The 25,813-nt window shown below is 32.8% G+C and overlaps 1 protein-coding gene across 5 annotated transcripts in view; it reads left to right on the top strand.

Annotated features, from left to right (window-relative positions):
* Positions 1 to 25,813, top strand: part of ROBO1 (roundabout guidance receptor 1) — a 622,307-nt gene that overhangs the window by 372,483 nt on the left and 224,011 nt on the right. For all 5 annotated transcript variants that reach the window (XM_031958836.1, XM_031958837.1, XM_031958839.1 and 2 more), the window contains exon 3: positions 9,387 to 9,544. In XM_031958836.1, the coding sequence (XP_031814696.1) occupies positions 9,387 to 9,544 (158 nt within the window). The remainder of the gene's footprint in view (positions 1 to 9,386; positions 9,545 to 25,813) is intronic.

Here is a 25,813-nt window from a genome sequence, read left to right as displayed (position 1 = left end):
TCCAGTTGTATTGTTTTCCCAAGTAGATATTTTACCTTTTTTTTTCTTCCATTTTTCATGTTTATGGTTTTGCTTGAATGATTCTTGATGTCTTGAGTCATTCATTTCCATTTGTTCAGTTTAGATTTTTAGTGAATTATTTATTATTATTATTATTGTTATATTTATTTTTACTTCTTTTTGTATTTGTCAAATTGAGTTTTTTAGTGAGTTGTTTTGTTCTATGGAATTTTTCATTTCACACAATTTTTCACATTTTCTTTTTTCCATTTTACAATTTGTTTTCCTGAGCATTATTTGCCTTTTTCATTTCACAAATTGTGTTTTTCAGGGCATTGTTTTTTTTTTTCCCCATTTTGTGAAATCTGTCTTTTAATGACATATACTTTTCCAAACTTTATTGCAAAGTTTTCCTTTTCTTTCCCCAATTTACTTATAGCTCTCTTTTGAGATCTTTTTAAATTTATTTTAGGAGATCCTTGTGTGACGGGGACTAGGTTTTATCACTCTTTGGGGCTTCTTCTGGAGGACAATCTGCTTTTAGTCTTCTCAGAGTTTGAAATATGTTCTTCTCTTACACTACAGAAAAATATGTAGTTAGAGTTGCCTTTGCCTTTTTATTCATTTAAAAAAAAAAAAGTTAGGATCTGTTGTTAGAGTAATGGAAGCTTTTCAAGCTTCCTTCATAAGTGGCAGTGAAGCGGCAGAAATATTGGCTTTTGGTGGGTCAGTGGTGACTCATTTCTGGTGCTTGTTTGGTGTGGCCAGGTCCCGTGAGACTTGGGGATTGGAGTTCTCTTTACCTTTAGGGTTTATGTTGGATGTTTTATAATTTCTCCACTTATCTACTGGCTTGCAGCTAGGACAGAGTAGCCAACACTGGTGTGTAATCCTCCCTGTAGATTCTCTTCCAGGCAGAGTCTTCATAGACCTGTGGGGAACTGGCACTTCCCCAGGTCTGATGGCATCTTGCACCTCGCTGTCTCTTCCCACGCCTCACTGACATAGACCTTTTCTGGCCGTCTTCAAAATTATCTTCTACTGGTAATTTGCTGTACTCCCAATATTTGTGGATTCTGCTAGTCCAGAGGTAATTCAGAGACTGGTTTTTGTAATTAGAGTGAGAGCTGTTGGAGAAGATCAGCAAGAAACATGTAATTTTTTTTATTAAGAAATTACTGAACTTCCAAGATGTTTAAAAACATTTAGAGATAGTATAAGCATTTAATTTTTGAAATATTTCATTTTTGTTTATCTTTTCAACTTCTTTTCCCTGCATAACACTTTTTAATAGCCATAATTTCTTTTTGATATAATTTTATAAGTAAATAATATTCAACAAATATTGCAAATTCAGTTTTAAGAAATTAATTAAAATTTTTGTCAAATCTTATCTTTTTTTATATGACACAATATTGAGCTCTAGAGTAAGTTATGAATTTTCTTTCAAATATTTTTGTCAATACTGTATTATATTTAATTTGTAATAAAAACAGCTTTATGCAAAAAAACCAAAGTATTGTTGGTTGGGGTAATGGATGCTTTTTATTTTCCTTCTCTATTGGTGAAGAAACTGATGCAAGATAGAGATTAGAGAGTATTTAATACTTTATTTAAATGGGAGAGATTTCCTGGGACCAAATGGATCCATGGTTTTGTCCTAGGGCTGAATGAGACTATCATCTCCAAGAATCCAGCAAACAATGTGAGTTCTCAATGACATATACACAGGTGTCTCAGACATGGGGGTAGACTGATGTGGGGTGGAGCCAAGATGCTGAGAGCTGGAACATAGGACTAATAGTCTGGTTCTGACAGGGTGAGGGGAGGCATGGGGACATCTGATAATTGGGATTACAGAATGGGGAGAACCATGAACATTCTGATGATACCTAAGGTAGAAAGTCTTTCTCCTTATCTGAATCATCATGATTAGGAGGGAGGTGGGCTTGAGCAGAACAATTATAAATGGTGGCAGAACAATTAGGGAAATAGAGGCAGGGTAATTTAGGGAAACTGAGTCAGGATAATTAGGAAAACTGAGTCAGGATAATAAAAGAAAACTGTGTCATAACACACCCTAATGTATTCTAAGTGGATTCAACTTGTCTCATTATGTAATTGAAAAGGCATGCTTTAAAAAAAAGAGAAACCTACAAATTCTAGTTATATTTAACCTTTAATTCCACAGAATTTATATATGAAAAGACAGGAATTACCAGTTAAAAGTATGATTTTTGTAAACCTCTTAACTAGATTGAGGTTTTGAACCTTAAATTTAGGATTTTTTAAAAAGTAGTCATTAAAGAACTATATTTTATATTGTGGTACTCTAATTCTTAAATATATTCTTAAATGGTATGTGAGTTGGAATATGGAGAACTGTATGTAAATGCCAACTGCCAACTCCCAGAGTATTGTGGTACTCTAATTCTTAAATATATTCTTAAATGGTATGTGAGTTGGAATATGGAGAACTGTATGCAAATGCCAACTGCAAACTCCCAGAATATGTCATTTTTTTAAGTTTAAAAGTATCTCTTTCCTTTCATCCTTCCCAATCCCTCTATTTTAACAATAGTTATAACTCAACTTGACTTATTGATTTCTGATGGGGTCTTCAAATTGTGGCTATTTTTCACTTAGAACTTTTCTGATCATGGGCAAATTATGTTACTTATCTATGAAAAGGCAGACTAGATGATATCTCAGATCATGTCTAATTCTTACTTCACTGTGATAAAACTTTTTGTATTCTGTAATTCCAACTACATGGGTATATGTGTGAAGATTTTAGAGGAGAAAAAATGTTGATGATATTACATTGAGTTTTTTTGGTATGTTTTTCTTAGCATTTGTCTTGTATTAGACTTTTATTAGACTATGATAAGACATTGATAAATATGCAAAATGTGTATTTTATCTATCTATCTATCTATATTAAATACATGCATACTTTTACAATTTCCATACAAATGAGTCTCTTGGCAACATCTTTTGTGGAAGAAGGGAAAATGAACTCTCAATTTAATAGCTTTTCTAAATTGTATATTCTCTTTTTAAAAAGAAAATATGTAAATGACAATGCTTATATACACAGTAATGCTGTGTATAATTTCTCCCCCTGAAATATAACTTTTTGTGTATTTATTTGTTTATTTTTGCTGCGGCAATTGAGGTTAAATGGTTGCCCAGGATCACACAGCTAGAAAATGTTAAATGTGTGAGTGTATATTTGAACTCAGGTTCTTCTGACTTTAAGCTTGTCTGGTGCTGTATTCACTTGCGCCATCTAGCTGGCCCTCTTGTGTATTATTTAAAGGAATCAAATTTCATATTTTGTTCTTTTCATTTTTATATTAATGTTTATTTCTGTGTAATTCCTTTGTTAAAATACATATATAACTAGAAAATTTCAATGTTTTTAATAATCCAATTCTTTTTAGTTATGAATTACAGAAAGAATAGACTTAATAAAATGGATTATTAACTTTGTTAATAGAAATAACACTACACTGAATACTGAATGTTACCATTCTCAGATATGCTTAGGATTCCTTTTTTTAAAAATAGTTTTTGTTCTCAAAATACATGCAAAGATAGTTTTCAACATCCACCCCTGCAAAACCATGTGCTCCAAGTTTTTCTCCTTCCCTCAACTGTTTAGAGGAAACAATCCAATATATGTTAAATATGTATAATTGTTCTATATATACTTGCACATTTATCATGCTACACAAGAAAAATATGTTCAAAAAGGGAAAAAAATGAGAAAAAAGCTAACAATAGAAAATGTGCAAATACTATGTTGTGTCCCACAGTCTTCTTTTTGGATGGAGATGGTTGTCTCCATAACAAGTCCACTGGAATTGGCATGAATTACCTCTTTGCTGCAAAGAACTAAGTCCACCAGAATTGCTCATGGCAAAATTTTGTTGCCTCTAGGTATAATGTTGTTTTGGTTCTACTCACTTCATTCAGCATCAATTTATGTAAGTCTCTCCTTAAGAGATTTTCTCTAAAGTCTCTTCTAAAATCAGCCTGCTGATTGTTTCTGATGGAACAATAATATTTCATGATATTCAAGTTATGACTTATTCATCCATTGTCTAACTTCTGGGCTTCCACTCAATTTCAATTTCCTTGTCACTACCAAAAGGCTTGCTAAAGACATTTTTCCACATGTGGGTCCTTATCCTTTTTTTATTATCTCTTTGGGATACAGACTCAGTGTAGACACTGCTGAATCAAAAGGTATGCACAGTTTGATAGCCATTTAGGCACAGTTCCAATTTACTCTTCAGAATGATTGGATCAGTTCACAATAGCATCAACAATGTATTAGTATCTCAGTTTTCCCAAATTCCCTTCAGTGTTTATCATTGTCTTTTCCTGTCAACTTAGATTGTCTGAGAGATGGGAAGTAGTACGTTACCATTTCTTTGCATTTCTCTAATCAGTAATGTTTTGGACAATTTTTTCTTTTAGGTAGAAATGGTTTTAAATTCTTCATCTGAAAATTGTTCATATCCTTTGACCATTTATCATTTGGACAATAGTTTTTATTGTTATATATCTGAGTTACTTATCTATATGTTTTAGAAATGCGGCCTGTATCATAAACCCTAGACAGAAATCTTCCCCCTCCCCACCAGTTTTCTGCTTTCCTTCCAATCTTGTCTGCATTGGTTTTGTGTGCATTAAAAAAAAAAGTAATTTAATATAATCAAAATTATCAATTGTGCATTTTATAATGCTTTCTACTTCCTTTTTGGCCATAAATTCTTTCCTTGTCCACAAATTTGAGAGGCCAATTATCCCTTGTTCTCTTAATTCGCTTTTAGTGTACTTTTTTATGTCTTAATTGAGTCTTAATTGTGAACTATTTTGACTTTATATTGATATAGGATATTTAGTGTTATTCAGTGCCTAGTTTCTGCCATATTATTTTCCAATTTTCCCAATAATTTTTGTCTAATAGTGAATTCCTTTATGAGAACCTGGTGTCTTTGAGTTTATCAAACACAAGATTACTATAGTCATTGACAATTTTGTCTTGTGACCCTCACCTGTTCCACTGATCAGGTACTCTGTGAAGATCACGTATTTTAAAATCAAGCAGGAGTCCGGAGTTCAGGTTAGGGGAAAATCGTCAGTCTTTATTCTCAGTGAAGAAGGATCGGAGGTGGAAGAGAATCGGCGATAGCAATGTGTGCAGCTGAGTCAAAAAGCTAGCTAGACCCTCAGCCACACCACCAGCAGCCAGGAGAATGGCTCCAGGCCCAATCTCTCCCAGCTTCTCTTCCTGTTCCTCTCTCTGCCTCCACCCACCAAAATCGTCATTTCCTGTACAACACATCAGGACTTGCACAGAGAGTGGGCAGGGACCATTCTTTATCCAATCATGTATATTACTATTTAGCCTCACTTACTTGGGACCTAAGTGCATCAACTCAAACTTCAGCCCATTACAGTACTCTATTTCTTAGGTGATACCAGATGGTTTTGATGACTACTGTTTTATAATAGTTTTAGGTCTGGTATAACTAGGCCACCTTTAGTAATTTTCTTGAAATTCTTGACATTTTATTCTTCCAGATTAATTTTGTTAATTTTTTCTAGCTTTGTAAAGTAATTTGTTCGTACTGATAAAGTAGATTAATTTAGATAGGATTATCATTTTTGTTATATTCATATATTGACTTACTCATGAACTCTATTTATGTGAAAAGTATTTTGTAATTGTGTTCATATAGTCCCTAGTTTTGTTTTGGGATGTAGACCTCCAAATATTTTATATTATCTAATTATTTTAAATGGATTAAATGTTTTGCTGCTAGACTTTGCTAGTAATATATAGAGAAAGGCTGATGATTTATATGGATTTATTTTGTATCTTGCACGTTTGCTAAAGTTGGTAATTTTTTTCTAGTTTTTAGTTGATTCATTTAATTTCTTTTTTTTCCCCCTCTTGTTGCTATAGCTGACATTTCTAATACAATATTGAATAGTAACGGTAATAGGCTACAACTTTGTTTCACCCTTTATCTTATTGTGAATGCTTCTAGTTTATCCCTATTACATCTTATATTTGCTGATGGTTTGAGATAGATGCTACTCATCATTTTAAGAAAAACTTCATTTATTCCTATGTGTTCTAGTGTTTTAATAGTAATAGGTGTTGGATTTTATCAAATGATTGTTCTCCATCTATTAAGATAATCATATGGTTTCTGTTAGCTTGGGTATTGATAGAATCTATTATGTTATAAGTTTACCTAATAGTGAATTAGCCTTGAATTCCTGGTATCAATTCTTTTTGATCATATATTATTCTGATGATAACTTGCTGTAATATCTTTGCTGATATTTTATTTAAGATTTTTGTGTCAGTATTCATTAGGGAAATTGGCTTATAATTTTCACTGTTTTGACCCTAACTGCTTTAGTTATTAGCATGATATCTGATTTATAAATGGAATTGGTAGGACTTCTTCTTTTCCAACCTTTCCAAATAGTTTATATAGTATTGAAATCAATAGTTGTTTAAATGTTTGATAGAATTCTCTTGTGCATCTTCTGGCCCTATATATTTTTTTCTTTGGGAATTCTTTAATAGTGTGTTCCTTTTTCTGAAATGGAATTATTTAAATAATCTTCTCCATTCTATTCAAGTAGGCATATAAAGATATAAAACTTCTTTTAAAAACTGCTTTGGCTACATCTCATAAATTTTGTTATGTTGTTTCATTATTGTCATTCTCTTGGATGAAATTATCAGTTGTTTTTATGGCTTGTTGTTTCACCCATTCATTCTTTAGGATTCGATTATTTAGTTCCCAATTAAGTTTTCTTCTATTTTTATAGGTCATTTATTATTTATTAGGTTTATTTTTGCTTTTTCTCAATCTGAGATCAAATTTGCTATCTATTTTATTTAAACTTGTGCCAGGAGTGTAGTAGATTTTGTTCCAGTCTTTTACGTTTATTCTGTATGTATCTCTCTGTTTCAAATGTATTATTTGTAAACTAATTGTAGGATTCTACTTTTATTCCAGTCTGCCATCTACTTAGGTTTTGTGGGAGAGTTCATCTCATTTATATTCATAGTTTAAATTACTTAACTCTGTATTTCTTGCCATCCTATTTTTTTCCAAGTTCTGCTTTCTCTCTCCTTTCTCCCTTTACCTCCTCACCAGTGTTTTCCTTCTGACTACCACCTCTCTCGATTTAGCTTCCCTTTTTCAGCCCCTTTCCACTTTATTTTCCCTTTTTTCCTTCTACTTCTGTTCTACCTTTATATTGGCCTCCCCCTTTCGTTTTCCCTTTGTCCTTCTGCTTCGCTGCAGGGTGAACCAAGTTTCTATATCAAACTAAATATGGCTAATAGTCCCTCTTTGAGCCAAATGTGATGAAGATTAAGGTTGAAACAATGCTCACCCTCCTTCCTTCTTTTCCTCAAATGTATTAGGTCGTTTTTTTTCTCTTTATGTGATGTAATAATTTACCCCATTTTTCTTCTCCTTTCCTCTTCTTCCACTACAATTCCATTTTAACCCTAGGTTCAATTAAATTAAATCACACCTAGGCTTTCTAAGTATATCCTTTAAAAAATGCAACAAGAGTTGAACATTTTATCTCCCCACAGAGGGATTTAAACATTTTAACTTTAAACAACATTGTTATTTTATTTTCTTTTTGTCCTCTTATGTTTCTCTTGAGTTCTGTATTTGAATCTGTATTTGAGTTCTGTTCAGCTCTGATTTTTTCATGAAAAGTAATTGAAAATCTCCTATTTTATTGAATGCCTATTTTTTGCCCTTAAAGATAATGCTTACTTTTGCTGGGTAGTTAATCCTTGGCTGCAGTCCAAACTCTTTTGCCCTCTGGAATACTAAATAAATTACAGTCCCTTTGATCCTTTAAAGTGCATGCTGCTAAATCCTCCTGATTGTGGTTCCTCAACATTTGAATTGTTTCTTTTTGGCTGCTTGCAATATTTTTTTCCTCAGTGTGATAATTCTGGAATTAAGATATATCCTTGGATTTTTTATTTTGGGAGGTCTTTCAAGGTGTCATCAGTGGATTCTTTCAATGGTGATTTTTTACCTTGTGATTCTAGGTTATAAGGGTGGTTTTCCATGATTATTTCTTGAAAGATGTTGTCTAGGCCTTTTTTTCCCCCCATCATGGTTTTCAGGTAGTTCAATAATTCTTACATTGCCTTTCCTGAATTTATTTTCTAGGAGAGTTGTTTTTCTAGTGAGGTATTTTATATTTTCTTCTATTTTTTCATTTTGGATGATTTTGTTTGATTCCTTTTTGATTCCTCATTGATAATTCCCTTATATTTGTCCAATTCTAATTTATATTGAATGATTTTCTTAAGTTAGCTTTTTTACTTTCTTTTGCTTTTAGCTAACTGAACTTAATTTCTGTCTTTCCTTTTCCTAAGCTCGAATTTTACCCCCATTTTTCTTCTAAATCTCTTTAAAGATCTATTTTGAAGTCTTTTAAAGAACCTTTTGAATTGGTGACCAAACTTATATCACCCTTTTAGTCTTCATTGAGAGAAATTTTTTCTTTAGTGTCCTTTCAGTTTGAGGTCTGTTCTTTCTTGTCTCCATAGTAGCTATCCAGTTTTAAAGCTCTTTTTCCTTTTTTGCTCATTTTTAAAGATTGAGTCTGCTTTTAGGGGAAAGGGGAGATTGTCCCAAGTGTCCTCTACAAGTGAAAGGGGTTTTACACTTCCATGGGGCTGGGGCTATTATTGCTTTCCTTCTTCTGCTGCATAGGCATGATGAAGTTTTGCTTATTATTCTGGGTGCAAGGGGTTTGTCAATTGCCTTCTATAGTTGTGTTAGCTAATATGCTGATCCACTGACTTCTCTACTAGGATAAGACTAGCCAATGCTGATGTCTTTTAGCTACAAGCATCCCACTAGTTTCCTGTGCATTTGCAAAGGACCTCACATCTAACCTCTGCCTAAATGTGACAAATTTCTTGAAGTTCTTCCAAAATTCCTTCTGCTGGAAATGTTATTCTCCAAATATTTGTGAATTCTGTCACTCCAAAATATGTTCACAGGCTAGATCTGGTATTGATTCTGGGGGAAACCAGTAGTATCTCAGGCAAAGACTTGTCCACTCTCTGTCATCTTGGCTCTGTGTTCTAGGATTGCTTTTTTTTTAAGAAAATGGATGACTGTGTATAAGTTTTACCTCTCAGAAATTTGGTGCAAGCACAATTTGTATAATATCTGTTATAGTGGCATGAGTCAGTCTCTCTCTCCCCCTTTCTCTCTCTCTCTCTCTCTCCTCCTCCCCCCCCCCCCCCGCACACACTCTAACAGTGATGGTAATATTTGATTTTTGTTTCTTTAAAGTCCTACGAGATGACTTCAGACAAAACCCTTCAGATGTAATGGTGGCAGTAGGAGAACCTGCAGTGATGGAATGCCAGCCTCCTCGAGGCCATCCTGAACCTACAATTTCATGGAAAAAAGATGGATTACCATTGGATGATAGAGATGAAAGAATTACTGTAAGTATTAAAATAGTCATATGAGCATAGTTGTGGATGCTTTCATCAGTGGAACAGTAAATTGAAGATAAGACTACTTCTTTTGGATATCCTTAAGGCATACAGTTTCTCCTTCCAGCTAAATATTTTTTTTATTTATTGTAAAGTTGATACACCAACATATATTTATATAGTAATTAAAAGCTGTGAACTCATGGGGAGCCCTATGATAACCTTGTAAGGTAGTTATTTAGAACAGTTATTATCATGAGCATTTTACAAATTTGCACACTCTTGTTCAAAGCAGTGACATGAGCTATTCATAGTCATATCCCCAGGAAATGTCAAACTGAACTTTCCTGGCTCCCAATTTCTATTGTATCATGCTACCACAGGAATATGAGCAAATCAAGCTTATAATGCTATTTGTTTTGCCACTAGAGATGAAAAAGAGATTTTTTTTGTGATGACTGCATTAGTACCCTGGATACCTTAGAATAAGCCAGAGTCAGAATAAGCAAAAGTCCTTAGTTTTTATTCTTGGTCTTTAGAGGTAGGATTGAATTGGATGGAAGGAGAATCTCTGAGACCTTCCTTCTCCCTTGTCTACTGCCAAAATGACTCTGGCTAGTCTTACTTCCCCCCTAGTCCCTCCTACAATCCTCTGTATACACCAATCATCGAGCCAGCATAAGATTGTGGGAAGGGCTATTTTCCAAGCATATCCCCATAAACTATTGTCTAATAGTAGTTACCCTCAAGTACTCAGCTGTCCTGACCTCAGTGCATCAAGTCAAGAGTTTAAAGCCCATTACTTTTTAAAAAAAATTTTTTTTAAACATACTTTAAACCAACATAAGTTGGTCTTTAAATATTTGGGTTACAATACAAAGTGCATAGTCGTGCATTTTCCCTTCTCTCGATAGTAAAGGAAAGTCTGTTTCATTATTAGATCTCCACAATAAACCTTGGCCATTACAATTCTTTCTCATTAAAACTCTGTTTTAGTTATTTAATTATGCTTTTTATTTTTTTATTTTTGATCTATATTTTTTCATATACATTTCTATATTCATCATTTCTTTTGGAGCGATTATATGCATTTACTTCTTTATACCTCAATTTATTTTTACATTCCTTAGCTAATCAAAAAAAATTTATTTAGCTTTGTATAATAAATGACCATGTTGAGTGCTAGGGATACAAAGTAAACATACTCTCTGCCCTCACAGAGCTTACATGGTAATGAAGAGTACAATTCTATATAAATTTGACCATTTCTCTTTCCTTTTCTGCATAGTCCTCCACTTCTCTTTCTCTAAAACTGTACATAGTTTTTAGGCTTTAGTCCTGGGCTTTCTTCTCTACTTGTTCCTTACAATTTCATTTGGTGATTTAATAAACTCTCAAGGATTTATTTAATTAGCATCTCTGTCCTCTATTCCCAGTTTCTTCTAATTTCCAATATTAAATCCCTAACATCTTTCAGACATTTCAAACTGGTTGTCCAACAGATATGTTAAACTGAATATGTCCAGAACAGAACTCTTTATGTTTTCTGTTTAAAACGTTTCTTCTCATACTTTTGCTATTGCATAAGATAGCAGCACCACTCTTACTCACAATCTAAGATGCAGCCTGGATTGTTTATGGTCTCTGACCCTACATATATTCAATCTGTTGTCAAGGTTTGTCGATTGCATCTTTGTGGTTATTCTCAAATATGGCCCCTTCTCTTGTCTGACACAGCCATTACTTAGGTACAGTCCCTTATTACCTTATTATGGACTGTTGCTCGTTTTAGGGTCTGCCTGCCTCAAGTCTTTCCCTACTCCAATCCATTCTCCATTTAGACAGCAAAATGATTTTTCTTAAGTGCCAATCTCCCCATTCCCCACTCTGCTCCCTATTCCCTTTCAGTAAACTTCAGTGTCTCCCTGCTGCTTCCAGGATCAAAGATAAAATGCTCTGTTTGGTAGTCAAAGTTCTTTATACCTTAGCCCCTTCCTATTTTTCTAGACTTCTTATACTTATTTCATATCACATACTCATATACTCTTTGAATGGCCTTCTGATTGTCCATGAACAAGACATTGCATCTCTCAGTTCTGAGTTTATATATTTTTAATCTTCTGCAGGAAGCCTAGCCTAGCCTAGCCTAACCTTATTAAATTTTAGCATCTTCTAAGTTATTTCTTATTTATTCTGTATATAACTTGTTCTTACAATTTTGTTTGCTTATCATCTATGAGTGGTGAGCTTTAGGGTCAGGGATTGTCTTTTGCCCTTTTTTGTACCTTTAGAACACCAGAAGTTTGGGCACATAGTAGGTGCTTAATAAATATTTACTGATTATTGTGCATTTGCACAATGCCAAATATATGGAAGATATATTTAAAGGAGAAGTTACTAGAGCACACTTGTTACTGGAGTTAAATAGTGTAAAATCATATTGTTATATGATAAAATATTCAGGAGCTGCAAGTAGGTCAATGTCAGTGGAACATAGGATGAGAGTAACATACTAAGAGATTGTCTTCATGTGAAAGGGCCAGGCCATAAAGAACTTTAAATACCCAAAAGAGGATTTTATATTTAGGTGTAGAAGAATAGTTAAAATTGTAGTTTAATGAATAGAGGTGCCATAGTCTGACCTATATTCAAGAAAACCTTTTTGGCAGCTATATGGACAATAAGTGAGAGAATAGAGAGAGACATGAAGATTGAAGTCCAATTATTTGGATATTGAATTAATTGACTAGGGAATCCTTATTCTTGTAATTAGTATCCTTTGGTTTATTTGACACTGCTACTATAGTGTTTCTGATCCTTTTTTACTTAAACTTCCAATTTTTCTATTTTTTAAAATCAGTACCTGATAATTTTGATGATTACTGCTTTATTATTATATTTTGAAATGTAGCAGTGATATGATAGTAGATATTCTTTATTTTAATTTCCTACTACCCATTGTCTTCAACTTTTTTCTTCCTGATAAATTTTATTTTTTGGTATAGTTTCATAATTTATTTGTACTTTTATCACTATAATGCTATACCTAAAAATTAATTTTTGTAATATCTTTTTCTTATTGGCCTGATCCAGTTACTGATAATTATTGTCTTTTTAGCTATTTAAATGTTACTGTACTTATATATAATTCTTGAGATCGTAGTCTTAGTTATTTAATTATCATATTTGATTATGCTTTAGTTTTTCTGAAGTAGGAGTGTTTTTGTTTTTTACTTTGAATCTTTGTAAGTATCTATTGAAATGCTGCTGATTCTTGGGAATTTTTTTTTGTATTGTAATTCTTCAGGTTTTAATTGTTTGTAGTAAATTCTACTCTAAATTTCTGGTGATTTCTAATCAGCGAGTAAGCATATATTAAGCACTTGCTATGTGCTTGGCACTGTTCTGTTGTGCCAGATGTGAAGAATGATACTAATTGTGAAGAATTGATACTAATTGTGAATAATGATACTAATAAATGAAAGAATAAAGCAGTAATTCTTCCTCTCAAGGTATATACATTTTTAACTTGAAATTATCATGACATCAGCAAATAAAATTAATTTTATTTTGTCTTTGCTGGCTTATTTACTTATTTTTTTTAATTACTCTCTTGCCCAATTCTTTATTTAGGATTTCTATCCCAATATTCAGTAGCAGTGGGGATACAGGATGACCATGCTTTATCCCAGATTTATTTGAAGTATTTTATCACTGCAAATGATAGTCTCTTTTTCTAGATAAAAACAACACAGATGCATATGTTTGTATATATATATATATGTTTTAATCATATTAAGGAATAATGCTTGCATTTTCTTTTTAAAACATAAATTTATGCCTATTTTATCAGTCTTTTTCATAGTCTGTTCCTATAATCATGGGACTTTTTAATTTGTAAGATGAAGTAACTAATTTTCCCTTATAATACCATAATTGTATATAAAGTTGACTTTCTTGGTCAAAGTGAAAAATAAAATTGATCTGTTAGTATACTAAGAAGATTGAAAAATACAACTTAGAATAATTGATTTAGATTTGTGCTTTCTAGATTATTTACTTGTTTTGGAAAGTTTCGTTGCATTTCATTCAAAAGGAAATTTTCTGTAATTCCTTTTTTATGAATTTTAAGTTTTATTAGTATTTATTTCTGAAACATGAAACAAGGTTACCATTGAATGGTAATGCCTGTTTTGGATAATAATTGATAAACCTGAGTATTTCATTAGTAAATTGCTAGTGATAATACAATGTTTTTGCTAATACTCATAGCTGCCATATGCCCCGTTGGCTCTGTTTTAACAGTGTCTGGTAAGGAAGCAAAAAATATTGTTTTGCTGACTGTAGGAATGAATGTTTTGTCTTTATCTCCTTAACACAAGATAGAATCTACAGATGAAGGAAATACATATGTCCCAGAGATATATATGTACTCTCCAAAACAATATTTTTCCCCAATCCAAATAAGACATTGGGACTAAGGTTTTGCACCATTCTTTGTCAGACAGAAAAAAATGATAGTGAATTGGGAATTCTTTTCCCCTTATAATAAACTTCCCCCTCAAATATCTGTAGTAGAATAAGACTGCCAAGGAACTACATTGGTATTAAGTTAAAAAGAATTGTTTGGTAATGTTATACTATAAAGTGGTCATAAACCTGGAAAATAAGGTCAGAAGTGTTCGGGGCTCACTTCTAAAGAATTAAGTACAAAAAAGGTAGATTTAACAAAATGATTTTTTCTCGTCAGCTTCCTTTGCTATGTCTAAAGCATACTACTTTTAAAATTTATATTTGAAACTTTTTGAGCATTACTTTTCAACATCTTTTCTTTCTCTTCTCTGAGACCTAAAATTCCCCTATCTCCAAATCCTCCTAACTCACTATGTCTTCCTATTTTACATGTTATGATACTTCCCTTTTCTTCATCAGAAGAGATTCCCTCTTCCTATAAAAACAACAGTAGACTGATAAGAGAGTAATTTCAGGGATCTAATAACATAAGGTTGAGAATGCTAACAGTTCACTAGATTTATAGTAGATGCAGGTTTAATAAAGCCCAGGAAGAGTTTCCTCCTCTTTATCAAAAAGAAAAAGAAAAAAAAAAAGCTATTTTTAAAGATACCCTCTTATATTATTTCTAGATAAAATTGTGATTGAGATGAAGGATTTGAATAATACCATAGGATCTTAGAGGCAATTTGTGGAAGCCTATTTCTAGATTTCTATTTATCTCCTTAACCCAAATGATATCCAGCATCTATGTGAAAACTTCAGGTTGTCTGCTATTTTGTAAAGCATCCCTCTTTATATATTAATTGAGTAAGAAATGTTTGACAACACAAATTTATTTTGTTTTCATTATTACAAAAGAAGAGTGAATTGCACCAAAATAAATTAGAAAAATGTATTTAATAATCTTGGGAACTTTTGTAATTTATGATATTGGGTAAGACTGCTCTGGATTTTAAAATTTAGGCTGAATAGTTTTGTTTCTTGTAGGATATTGCTGGTTTTCTTCCTAAGGGAACATCAAAATCATTCACATTGGGTTGTTATATAAAATATGTTAATTATTTTTCAGTAAATCCAAATTACCTTTAATTATAAAGCAGAAGTTACAAAATTATAATGATAAATGCCTAAAGAATTTTGTCAAGTTATTAATGTAGAAATATTTTCTGAAGTCTTGCAAATTATGCCAAGGTGGTAAAAGATTTGTTTTTGTGTAAGGAAATAGTGATATCTGAATCAGAACTGTTGTTCAACTTTCTGTGAGTATTGTATAAATTAATTCTATTGAACTGCTAATTTTAATAATAGTGGCAAGAGTTATATTTCTATAAGCAAAGCAGTGAAAAGTTTACAACTAATATACATTAACAATCATTTCTCTTTTATAATTGTTACATTTTTTATTTATTTTCTATCTGAAGACAAAATTCAATTTGGTTAATTCTTTTAGTTGCAATGAAAAGAAATTGAATATATACAGTATTTAAAATTATATTTGGAAATAAATCCCTAAGCAATAGCGATTGTTACATATTTAAAATGTTGCTTATTATTCCAACTTTTATTTTAAATTCTCATTTTCATTTTCTTTCTTTTCCTGCTTTGTCAAATATGTCAAATGCAGAACTAGAGATAAGTACACATTATATCTTTATATTCTGTTTATTATAATATTAATATTACATATAATATTATATAATATGATTCCAAAGATTAGAGGGTATCTATTGATGAAATTTTGGAGTTGAAGGGATGTCTCTATTTTTTAAATATAATGCCTTGTTTTGATTAAAATCTTGAAGTTCACCTTTTATGCTTCTAAGAACAGTAACCTCTTCCACAAAGGAACATTTGTTAGTGATAATATTGATCTTTTAAAAAATGTACTTGTATCATACTATTTGAATAGTTTTCACAATTTTAAAATGATTTGCTTTAATATAGCAAATATATACATTCACAGTGGTATGTGAATGAATTATAGATGTGGAACCTGTTGTCTTTGTGTGTGTGTGTGTGTATATGTCTGGACACATGTATATATGTATGCATGTATGTGTGTATAGGTATACACACACATATATATGTAGATAGATACACATGAAATGCAAAGTAAGTTGTGTATCCTATAGATTTCCAGTTAAGTCCAAGAGTGTAGATTATACATGCCTCTAGAATTTTTATGTGTTTTGATGAACAGGAATATATATGATAGAAATCAAAGTCAGTTGGGCCTGGAGACGCTTTGCTTTCTTTAAGGTGTAAAGCTCCCCTTTATTGTGGGTAAAAGGAAAGAAGGTGTATCATATTTTAAAAAGACTATTCCTGTCAAATCCCTAAATTTGTCTCTTGTCTCAAAGTGTTCTATTTTGTTGAAACGAGTATTTACTTCTAGAAACAAAATTTAGTGTGGCTTAAGTAAACAGCTTGAGTTAATAAATTTCTGTCCAACTTTAAATACATTCCTCAAATAACATGAAATCTTGTCTAATATAGGACAGAGAAGAGGCCAAAAATTACACCGTAATTTATGCAGTTTAGTTGCATGTCTTTAGATTTTTAGAAGAATTTATTTTATTTTATTTTTTGGTAATTAATGTACCAGAAAAACAAAAGTGGAGAAGAACCTTTAATGACAATTTAAAGAAGAATAAAAGAATGAAGAAAGAATTCAATTAATTATTCAGTTGTGTTGAATTTATATTCAAGTCTGATGAGAGTATTCAAATAAAAAAAAGTAGGAAAATCTTCTTGTCAGACATTTTTGTCAAACATTTGTACTTTAAAACAATTTTGAAACTGAATAAGAATACACAATTTTGAAACATTTTTCACACAGTCAGATCTAAACAATTTGAAAAATATCAATTGACCGTAAGTAGGCCTAGCAAATACAATAAAAATGACAATTCTACTTAAATTGGTATACTTGTACAGTGTCATACCAATTAAATTGCCAAAAATTTATTTTATAGAGCTAGAAAGAATAATAACAAAATTCATCTGGAAGAAGAAAAGATTAAGGATATCAAGGAAATTAATGAAAAAAAAATACAAAGGATGGTAGCTGGATAGTTTACTTGTCCAATCTTGGTGAAGGGAGGAATTTATGGTCAAAAAAGAACCAGGGAATATTGTGAAAATACAACATGGACAACTTTGTTTACATTAAAATTAAAAAAAAAATATTACCCACAGAAAACCAACACATCCAAGATTAGAAGGGAAGCAGAAAGCTAAGGGGAAAAATGTTTACAACCAGGATTTCTGATAAAGGCCTCATTTATATATTATATATAAAGAACAGTGTGAAATTTATAAAAATACAGGTTATTATCCAAATTGATAAGTGGTCAAAGAATATGAACAGATAATTTTCATATATAGAAATTAAAGCTTAATCATTTGAAAAAATGCTCTAAGTTACTCTTGATTAGAGAGATGGAAATTAAAACAGCTTTTGAGGTAGAAATGCAAATTAACCTCTTAGATTGGCTAAGATCTCAGGAAAAGATAATGATAAAAGGTGGAGTGGTTGTGCAAAAACAAGGACACTAATGCATTGTTGGTGGAATTGTGAACTAATCTGTTGGAATCTTTACAAAGTGTTAAGCAATTAGAGTTGATAAGAGACAATAATTATCTAATTTAGCATGGTTCAATATGATTGATTTGATCTTAGAAGGAGATATTTTGGGCCAGAACTTGAAACAAGGTACTAAGTACAACTGATAGAAATGATGCTTGTGTTCACACCTTTAGAGAGTTCATAGAAGCAAGAAATATTTAAGTACTCATTGGAGTTCACATGTTTGAGAGATTTCAGGGTTTAGAAAGAGATATCTGAATTCACACCTCCCATTGAAGCTCTTAGGAACAGAGAGCATGCTGGGAGATATCCCACAATCCCACTCTCGGAGAAGTAACATAAATACATCTCCAGTGAGCCACTCAAAAGAGTTTCCTTCGGAACTTTGACTGGGGTCAGAGAGGAGCACTCTGGGAGGAAGCCCACAAGCCCTATTTTCGAGACAAGAGAGATTTCATTGCATCTTCCAACTTGATGCTGGCTGGAGTCGGAAGGACAAACCTTTGGATTTGGAGACATTTGGGCGGAGCTCTTAGAACCAAGCGGAGAAATAGGCCTCTGAGCTAACCGGGCTATATTGAAGGACACAATAAATGATCTGAACTTTTTATCACCTGGCTGTGTTTTGGAAAAAAGAAACACCAACACTAGTCCAGCTATTCAAGGCAATTCCAATCGCCTTTGTGTGGAAAACACCATCTGCATTCAAAGAGAGTACTATGGAGACTGAATGGAAATTGACACATCCTATGTTATTCCTACCCCCTCCCCTCTTCTGTTTTATTTTTCTTTTGTGGTTTTCCCCTTTTGTTTTGATTTTTCTGTCCTAAGATGATTCATTAAAAAATAGTTAAAAACAACAACAACAACAAAAAAAGGATGCACATGTATAACTAACAAAACTCAAATGTTTTTATGTTTAACCGGAGAAAATAAAAATAAATTTAAAAAATCACATCCCACCCCCAGAAACATAACAAATGCTTTAAATAAACCTTTACCTTAATGTGAATCTGTGTACATGTAAAACAAAATTCACTCTACTTTTTAGACTTGTAAAATTTACTCAGATTTTAATAGAATTAAAAAATGAAATGATATAAAAAAAGAGATGAAGTTCAACAAAAAAATTTTCAGTTACAGCTGGTATAACATATTAAGAAAATATTCATGATATCAGGAGAACCTGAGTTCAAATCTGGACCCAGTCACTTAACACTCTCTAGGTGTGACACCCTAGACAAGTCACTTAACCCCAATTGCCTGATGGGGGGGAAAGGAAAGGAAAAGAAAAAGAAAATATTTAAGTTAATTTTAATTTAAGATTGTGCACTTAATATTTATTATGTAATTATAAGATCATTGAAGATAGAATCTAGGAGATTCACCAAATTACTCATTTGGTGGCCGTAGACAGCCATTTAAATAATTTGAAACTCTATCTTTAAAATGCAATTGATACTCACCATACCTGTCTCTCATTGTGGTTGTAAGCAAACTGCTTTTCAAAACTTCACATACTGTATAAATATGATATATTATTGTAATTGAATGATTTGTAGTTGAAAATTATATATGATTAGATTACTTAAATTAACCTTGAGACATCAGCTTGCCATGCTGCAAGGCTAAACCTTGAAATTCTAATAATCTAACCAGCTATAGATATCAATATTATAGTTATGGATTTAATAATTATTCATATAAAGAATGCTAGTTTTGGAATTAGAGATCATTATTAATTTCTTTTTTCTTTTACTTTTTACCAGTGAGGCATTTAAAGTCTCTGAGCCATGTTTCCTTATCTATAAAATGAGCAGATTTTACTAGGTGCCATTAAAATTTTTTTCCAGTTCTTAATTTATGTCAACCAAATAGAAGATAGTCAGGTCATTGAGAATGAATGGGAAAATGATGTGGCATTGCTTTGTAAAAATAGGAATGAGAAAGTTATTTTTGGAAACTGGATAAAAGAAATCATATGGTGGCATTATTCAGGTTTTTATGTCAAGCATAATGGATGAGAAAGTTATTCAGCTTTATTTTCTATATTATTCTTTAATTAAAGAAAATTATCTTTTATAGCAAAGGCCAGATCAGAAATAGCTAATAGTATTAAACCCAAGATTAATAGGGATTCAGTAAGAGAAAACTTTCATGATTTCAAGTCACCAGGGATAGATGAACTCTCAGAATGACAAAACTCAGAACACAGTTTTGATGCTTGAATGATTTTTCAGTGATCTTTAAAATGTCATAGAAAATAGAAATGGTAAACAGGGATACTTGTTACCATTTGAAAGAAGGGGAGAAAGAGACTGAGAGAGACAGAAAGATAGAGACAGAGACAGACAGAAAGAAACAAAGAAAGAGTCAAATTTTGAATCATTGTTTAAGTATATATAAGAAAAGTAAACTAAGGACATGAATGCTGCCTCTTGTCCAGATGTTATATCGACAAATTGTTCATCAGTATATAGATCTTAGACATGTTGCAAATAAACTTTGATTTACGCCTAATAGCATACATGATCTTAACAAGACTTGTCTAATGCTACCAATATCCTTTAGTGTTTGCTAGCCTTCCAACCACAAAACTTTCCCCCTGGAAACCCTATTATGGAGCTAATACTAAATTTTTCCTCCTTCATAGACTTCTAAGAGATCGTTCCTTTTTTCAGTCACTGAAGAAGAGTGGTCCCTCACTATCATCCAGAAGTTCAGAATTATCACCAATTCATTTAAGAGAGCTCCCTTATATCTATTTTCTATCATTACACAAGAGACAGTTTTACTCTTTTTCATTTCCTTATTTATGTTAAGGGCACCACTATCCTCCCAATCACCCATTCTCACAACTAAGTGTCATCCTTGACTTCTTACTCTATCACTCCTTATATCCAAATTATTACCAAGGTATTCTACTCTTTGTAACATCTCTTATATATGCTCCTTTCTCTCCTCAGATATAGCAGTAAGAAATGTCCTTATTCCTAATGCTTTCATGCCTGGACTTGTAGTTGCCATTTTGCTAGTCTCTCTATCTCAAATTTCTCTCCACTGCATTCTGTCATCCTGTCAAACTGATCTTTCTTATGCCCAAGTCTGAACACGTCTTCCTTCTTTCCAAACTCCCAGGGAATTCAGCAAGTTCTGATGCCTTCCTATTATCTCCAGCAACTCCCTCCTCACCAGATTCTGTCTGTGGCTTTTAAAGCCTTTTATAAGCAGGTCCCTTCCTACCTTTCTAGTCTTCCTTTACTTTATTTCACTTCACTTATTCTTCTATCTTGTGACCCTTAGCATAATTGCTGTACTAACACCAATATTCAGTTCTGGGAATTTTCACTGGTTTTTGTTCTTTTAACATAGATATCCTTTTATCCCTAAGTTCCATGAAATTCCCTTCCCTGGTGAGAAGCCTTTTGAAATTCTATTTAACTTTAGTGCCTTCTCTCTAAGATAATCTCCTTTTTTTCCTATATATATGTGTAGTTTTAATATACTTGTTTTCAAGTTGTTTCCTTGTCTTTTTGTCATACCTAGTGCTTAGTGTAGTGTCTGGCATATGGTAAACAAATGATAATTGCTTGTTGACTGATCAACTGACACTTATGTTGTTATAGTGTAAGACTTCTCCCACCAATACTCCCCCACGATCCCCCAAATTCTTTCCTGAAGGAATAAACAATTCTAGATGGATCTGAAATTACGGGAATTTGAATTCTTTCTACAAATTATATAAAGCTTTTTGAGGTAGCAGGAACTTTAAGTTGGGTGATTATACCAAGGATATAAGAACAAAGAGTCAGAGAATTAACCAGAATTTTATCTAGCAAAATCACTACATTCCTATTATTAGCACATTATTAAATCTTACTGAAATTAGAATTAAAAAAACAGTGGAAAAAATGCCTTCCAAGTGTTGTATTGATAAAACTGAGACATGGATTTTTAGGAGTAGTATACTGAAACTGGAAGTCAAGGTTTTTTATTTAGAAAATGAAGATTTACTTCCGGCCAAGATGGCGGAGCGGACACATACATCTACTTAATCTCTATCTTTGCTCTCAGAATTTATTTCATGGCAAGCCTTGGAATTAGTGTTTGACTGGAAAAACCCCTCCCCCCCTCAAATAATTAACAACAGAAGACATCCTTGAAATTCAACAGAAAAGGTTTGTTTTTGCTCGAGGGTGGAACGGTTAGATTGGGCACAGGCTGAGGGCAGGCAGCAGTAATGAGAGCAGTAATGAAAGCATGGATCGCAGCTCACACTGAACAGATCGGAGCGGGTGGGGTGTGATCTCAATTGTTTCTGGGGAAAGAACTTTACCATAGTGTGGATATTTTGCCCTGGCAGGAAGCCAATAGACCAGCAGAGAAGCTATCAACAAATGAGGTAAAGCTATAGCCCCCAAAATTTAGGAACTCTTGAGATCTAGCCCACACCCACCCAGAGTGTCTCAGCATGTTCTCAGAGTCTCAGAGCACAGATGCAGCGCAGCCATTGCTGTCCTGCTAGTGCCTCACTGCTGCCCCCTCACAGTCTGTAGAGGTAACTTGGTAATACTGTTCAGCTCCTCCTCCCCCCCCCCCAAAAAAAAAAAAAAAAAAGCAGACTGCATTTGTTTTTTTGATAGTTTGTCTTTTTTGATTCTTCTCCGACAAAATGAGCAAAAACTTTAAACGGACTCTTTATGGATAGAGAGCAGAAAAACAGACTGTCTCCAGATGAATCCCCAAAAGGGGATATGATCTGGTCCTCAACACACGTCTCTCATAGAAGAAATTAAACAGGCTCTCCCAAGAGAGCTAGAAGAAAAATGGGAAAAGTAAAGGGAAGCTTGGCAAGAGAATCTGGATAAGTCATCCCACTCATTTGAAGATAGAGTGGACAAGGAAATCAAATCCTTTAAAAACAGAATTAGTGAATTGGAAAAAGAAAATAGCTCTCTAAAAAGTAAAATTGGCGGAATGGGAAAAAATTCCATAGAATAAAACAGCTCACTTAAAAACTCAATTGGACAATTAAAAAATATATATATATACACACACACACACACAAATAAAGTGAGTGAAGAAAATTCCTTGAAAATCAGAATCAAACAAATGGAATCGATTGACTCAAGGAGACACCAAGAATCAGTCAAGCAAAACCACAAAAATGAAATAATGGAAAAAAAATGTCAAATACCTTCTTGGGAAAACAAGAGTCCTGGAAAATAAATCTGGGAGAGTAAATCTGAGAATTACATGACTCCCTGAAAAATATGATGAATAAAAGATCCTGGACACTATTTTACAGGAAATTATCAAAGAGAACTGCCCAGAAGTCATAGAAACAGAGTGTAAAATAGAAATCGAAAGAATTCACCGATCACCTACTGAAAGGGACCCTAAAATCAAAACTCCAAGAAATGTAGTGGCTAAATTCCAGAACTATCAAACCAAAGAAAAATATTACAAGCTGCTAAAAAATATCAATTCAGATATAGAGGAGCCACAATAAGGATTACCCAGGATCTAGCAGCATCCATATTAAAGGATCGAAGGGCCTGGCATCTGATATTCTGAAAAGCTAAAGAACTTGGTATGTAGCCAAAAATAACTTACCCAGTCAAAATAAACATTTTTTTTCCAGGGAAGAAGATGGATGTTCAACGAAATAAGTGAATTTCATCTATTTCTGATGAAAAAACCTGAATTAAATAAAAAGTTTGATCTCCAAATATAGAACTCAAGAGATATCTAAAAAGGTAAAAAGAAATCTTGGGAACTATATTTCTGCCATAAAGATATATAAAGAACACATATATAATTTGCTCTAGAAACTAGAGATGTAAAAGAAATTATATTAGAAAAAGATAAAGTGGGGGTACTACATCTCACGAAGAGGCAAACAAAACCTATTATATCTGAGAGAAATAACGGGAGATGAACACAGTGTGTATCATACTCTCGTCACAATTGGCTTAAAGAGAAAAATATTAGACATTCGATTTATGGTAAAACTTGTATCTCAATGAAAAGTGGGAGGGGAAAAGTGAAAAGGCTTTGAAGGAATAAGCTAAGTGGAAAGGAATAAAGAAATTGTGAGGAAAAGGGATAAGATAGGGGGAGGAATTCTAAGGTGGGGGGAGGGATACTAAAAAGGGAGGGCTGTGAGAAGCAAGTAGTACTCACAAGTTTAATACGGGGGAGGGGGATAAGGGAGAAGGAAAAAAGAAAAGCATAAACAGGGGTTAACAAGATGGCAAGTAATATAAAATTGGTAATTTTAACCATAAATCTGAATGGGGGTAAACTCCCCTATAAAGAGGAAGCGGTTAGCAGACTGGATTAAAAGTCAGAATCTTACGATATTTTGTTTATAGGAAACACATCTGAAGCAGGGCAATACAAACAGAATAAAAGTAAAAGGTTGGAGCAGAACCTAGTATACTTCAAGTGAAGTCAAAAAAGCAGGGGTAGCCATCCTCATCTCAGATCAAGCAAAAGCAAAAACTTAATCTAATTCAAAGAGGTAAGGAAGGGGACTATAACTTGTTAAAAGGTAGCATAGATAATGAAGCAATATCAATATTAAATATATATGCACCAAGTGGTGTAGCATCTAAATTCTTAAAAGAGAAATTAAGAGAGGTGCAAGAAGAAATAGACAACAAAATTGTAATAGTGGGAAATCTCAACTTTGCACTCTCAGAATTTGATAAATCAAATCACAAAATAAATAAGAAAGAAGTCAAAGATTTAAATAGAATACTAGAAAAGTTACATATGATAGATCTTTGGAGAAAGCTAAATGGAGACAGTAAGGAGTATACTTTCTTTTCAGCAGTTCATGGAACCTATACAAAAATTGACCATATATTAGGACATAAAAATCTCAAAATCAAATGTAGTAAGGCAAAAATAGTAAATGCATCCTTTTCAGACTACGATGCAATGAAAATTACATTCAATAAAAAGCCAGGGGAAAATACGCCAAAAAATAGTTGGAAACTAAATAATCTCATACTAAAGAATGATTGGGTGAAACAGCAAATCATAGACATAATTAATAACTTCACTCAAGAAAATAACAATAATGAGACGTCATTCCAAAATGTGTGGGATGCAGCCAAAGTGGTAGTAAGGGGAAATTTCATATCTCTAGAGGCCTACTTGCATAAAATAGAGAAAGGGAAAATCAATGAATTGGGCTTGCAACTAAAAATGCTAGAAAAGGAACAAATGAACCCCCCCCCCCCCCCCGCCAAATACCAAACTTGAAATTCTAAAAATAAAAGGGGAGAGATCAATAAAATTGAATGTAAAAAAACTATTGAATTAATTAATAAAACTAAGAGTTGGTTCTATGAAAAAACCAACAAAATAGACAAACCCTTAGTAAATCTGGTTAAAAAAGAAAAGAGGAAAATCACATTGTAAGTCTTAAAAATGAAAAGAGAGAACTCGCCACTAATAAAGAGGAAATTAGAGCAATAATTATGAGTTACTTTGCCCAATTTTATGCCAATAAGTTTGATTACTTAAATGAAATGGAAGAATACCTTCAAAAATATAGCTTTCCCAGATTAACAGAAGAAGAAGTAAATTGGTTAAACAGGCCCATTTTAGAAAAAGAAATAGAGCAACCAACTCCCTAAGAAAAAATCCCCAGGACTAGATGGATTTACATGTGAATTCTATCAAACATTAAAAGAACAATTAACTCCAATGCTATATAAACTATTTGAAAAAATAGGAATTGAAGGAGTTCTACCAAATTCCTTTTATGACACAGATATAGTACTTACATGAACTGATGCTAAGTGAATTGAGCATAACCAGGAGATCATTATACACTTCAACAATGATACTGTATGAGGATGTATTCTGATGGAAATGGATATCTTCGACAAAGAGAAGATCTTAATTCAGTTCCAGTTGATCAGTGGTGGACAAAATCAGCTACACCCAGAGAAGGAACACTGGGAAATGAGTGTAAACTGTTGGTATTTTTGTTTTTCTTTCCAGTTTATTTTTACCTTCTGAATCCAATTCTTCCTGTGTATCAAGAGAACTGTTTGGTTCTGCATACACATATTGTATCTAGGATATATTAATACATAATTAACATGTATAAGACTGCCTGCCATCTAGGGGAGAGGGTGGAGGGAGGGATGGGA

Source organism: Sarcophilus harrisii, chromosome 3, assembly GCF_902635505.1.
Source record: "Sarcophilus harrisii chromosome 3, mSarHar1.11, whole genome shotgun sequence".
NCBI lineage: Eukaryota > Metazoa > Chordata > Mammalia > Dasyuromorphia > Dasyuridae > Sarcophilus > Sarcophilus harrisii.
The sequence above is the reverse complement of the archived record's forward strand: the minus strand, read 5'-3'. Positions and strand labels throughout refer to the sequence as shown.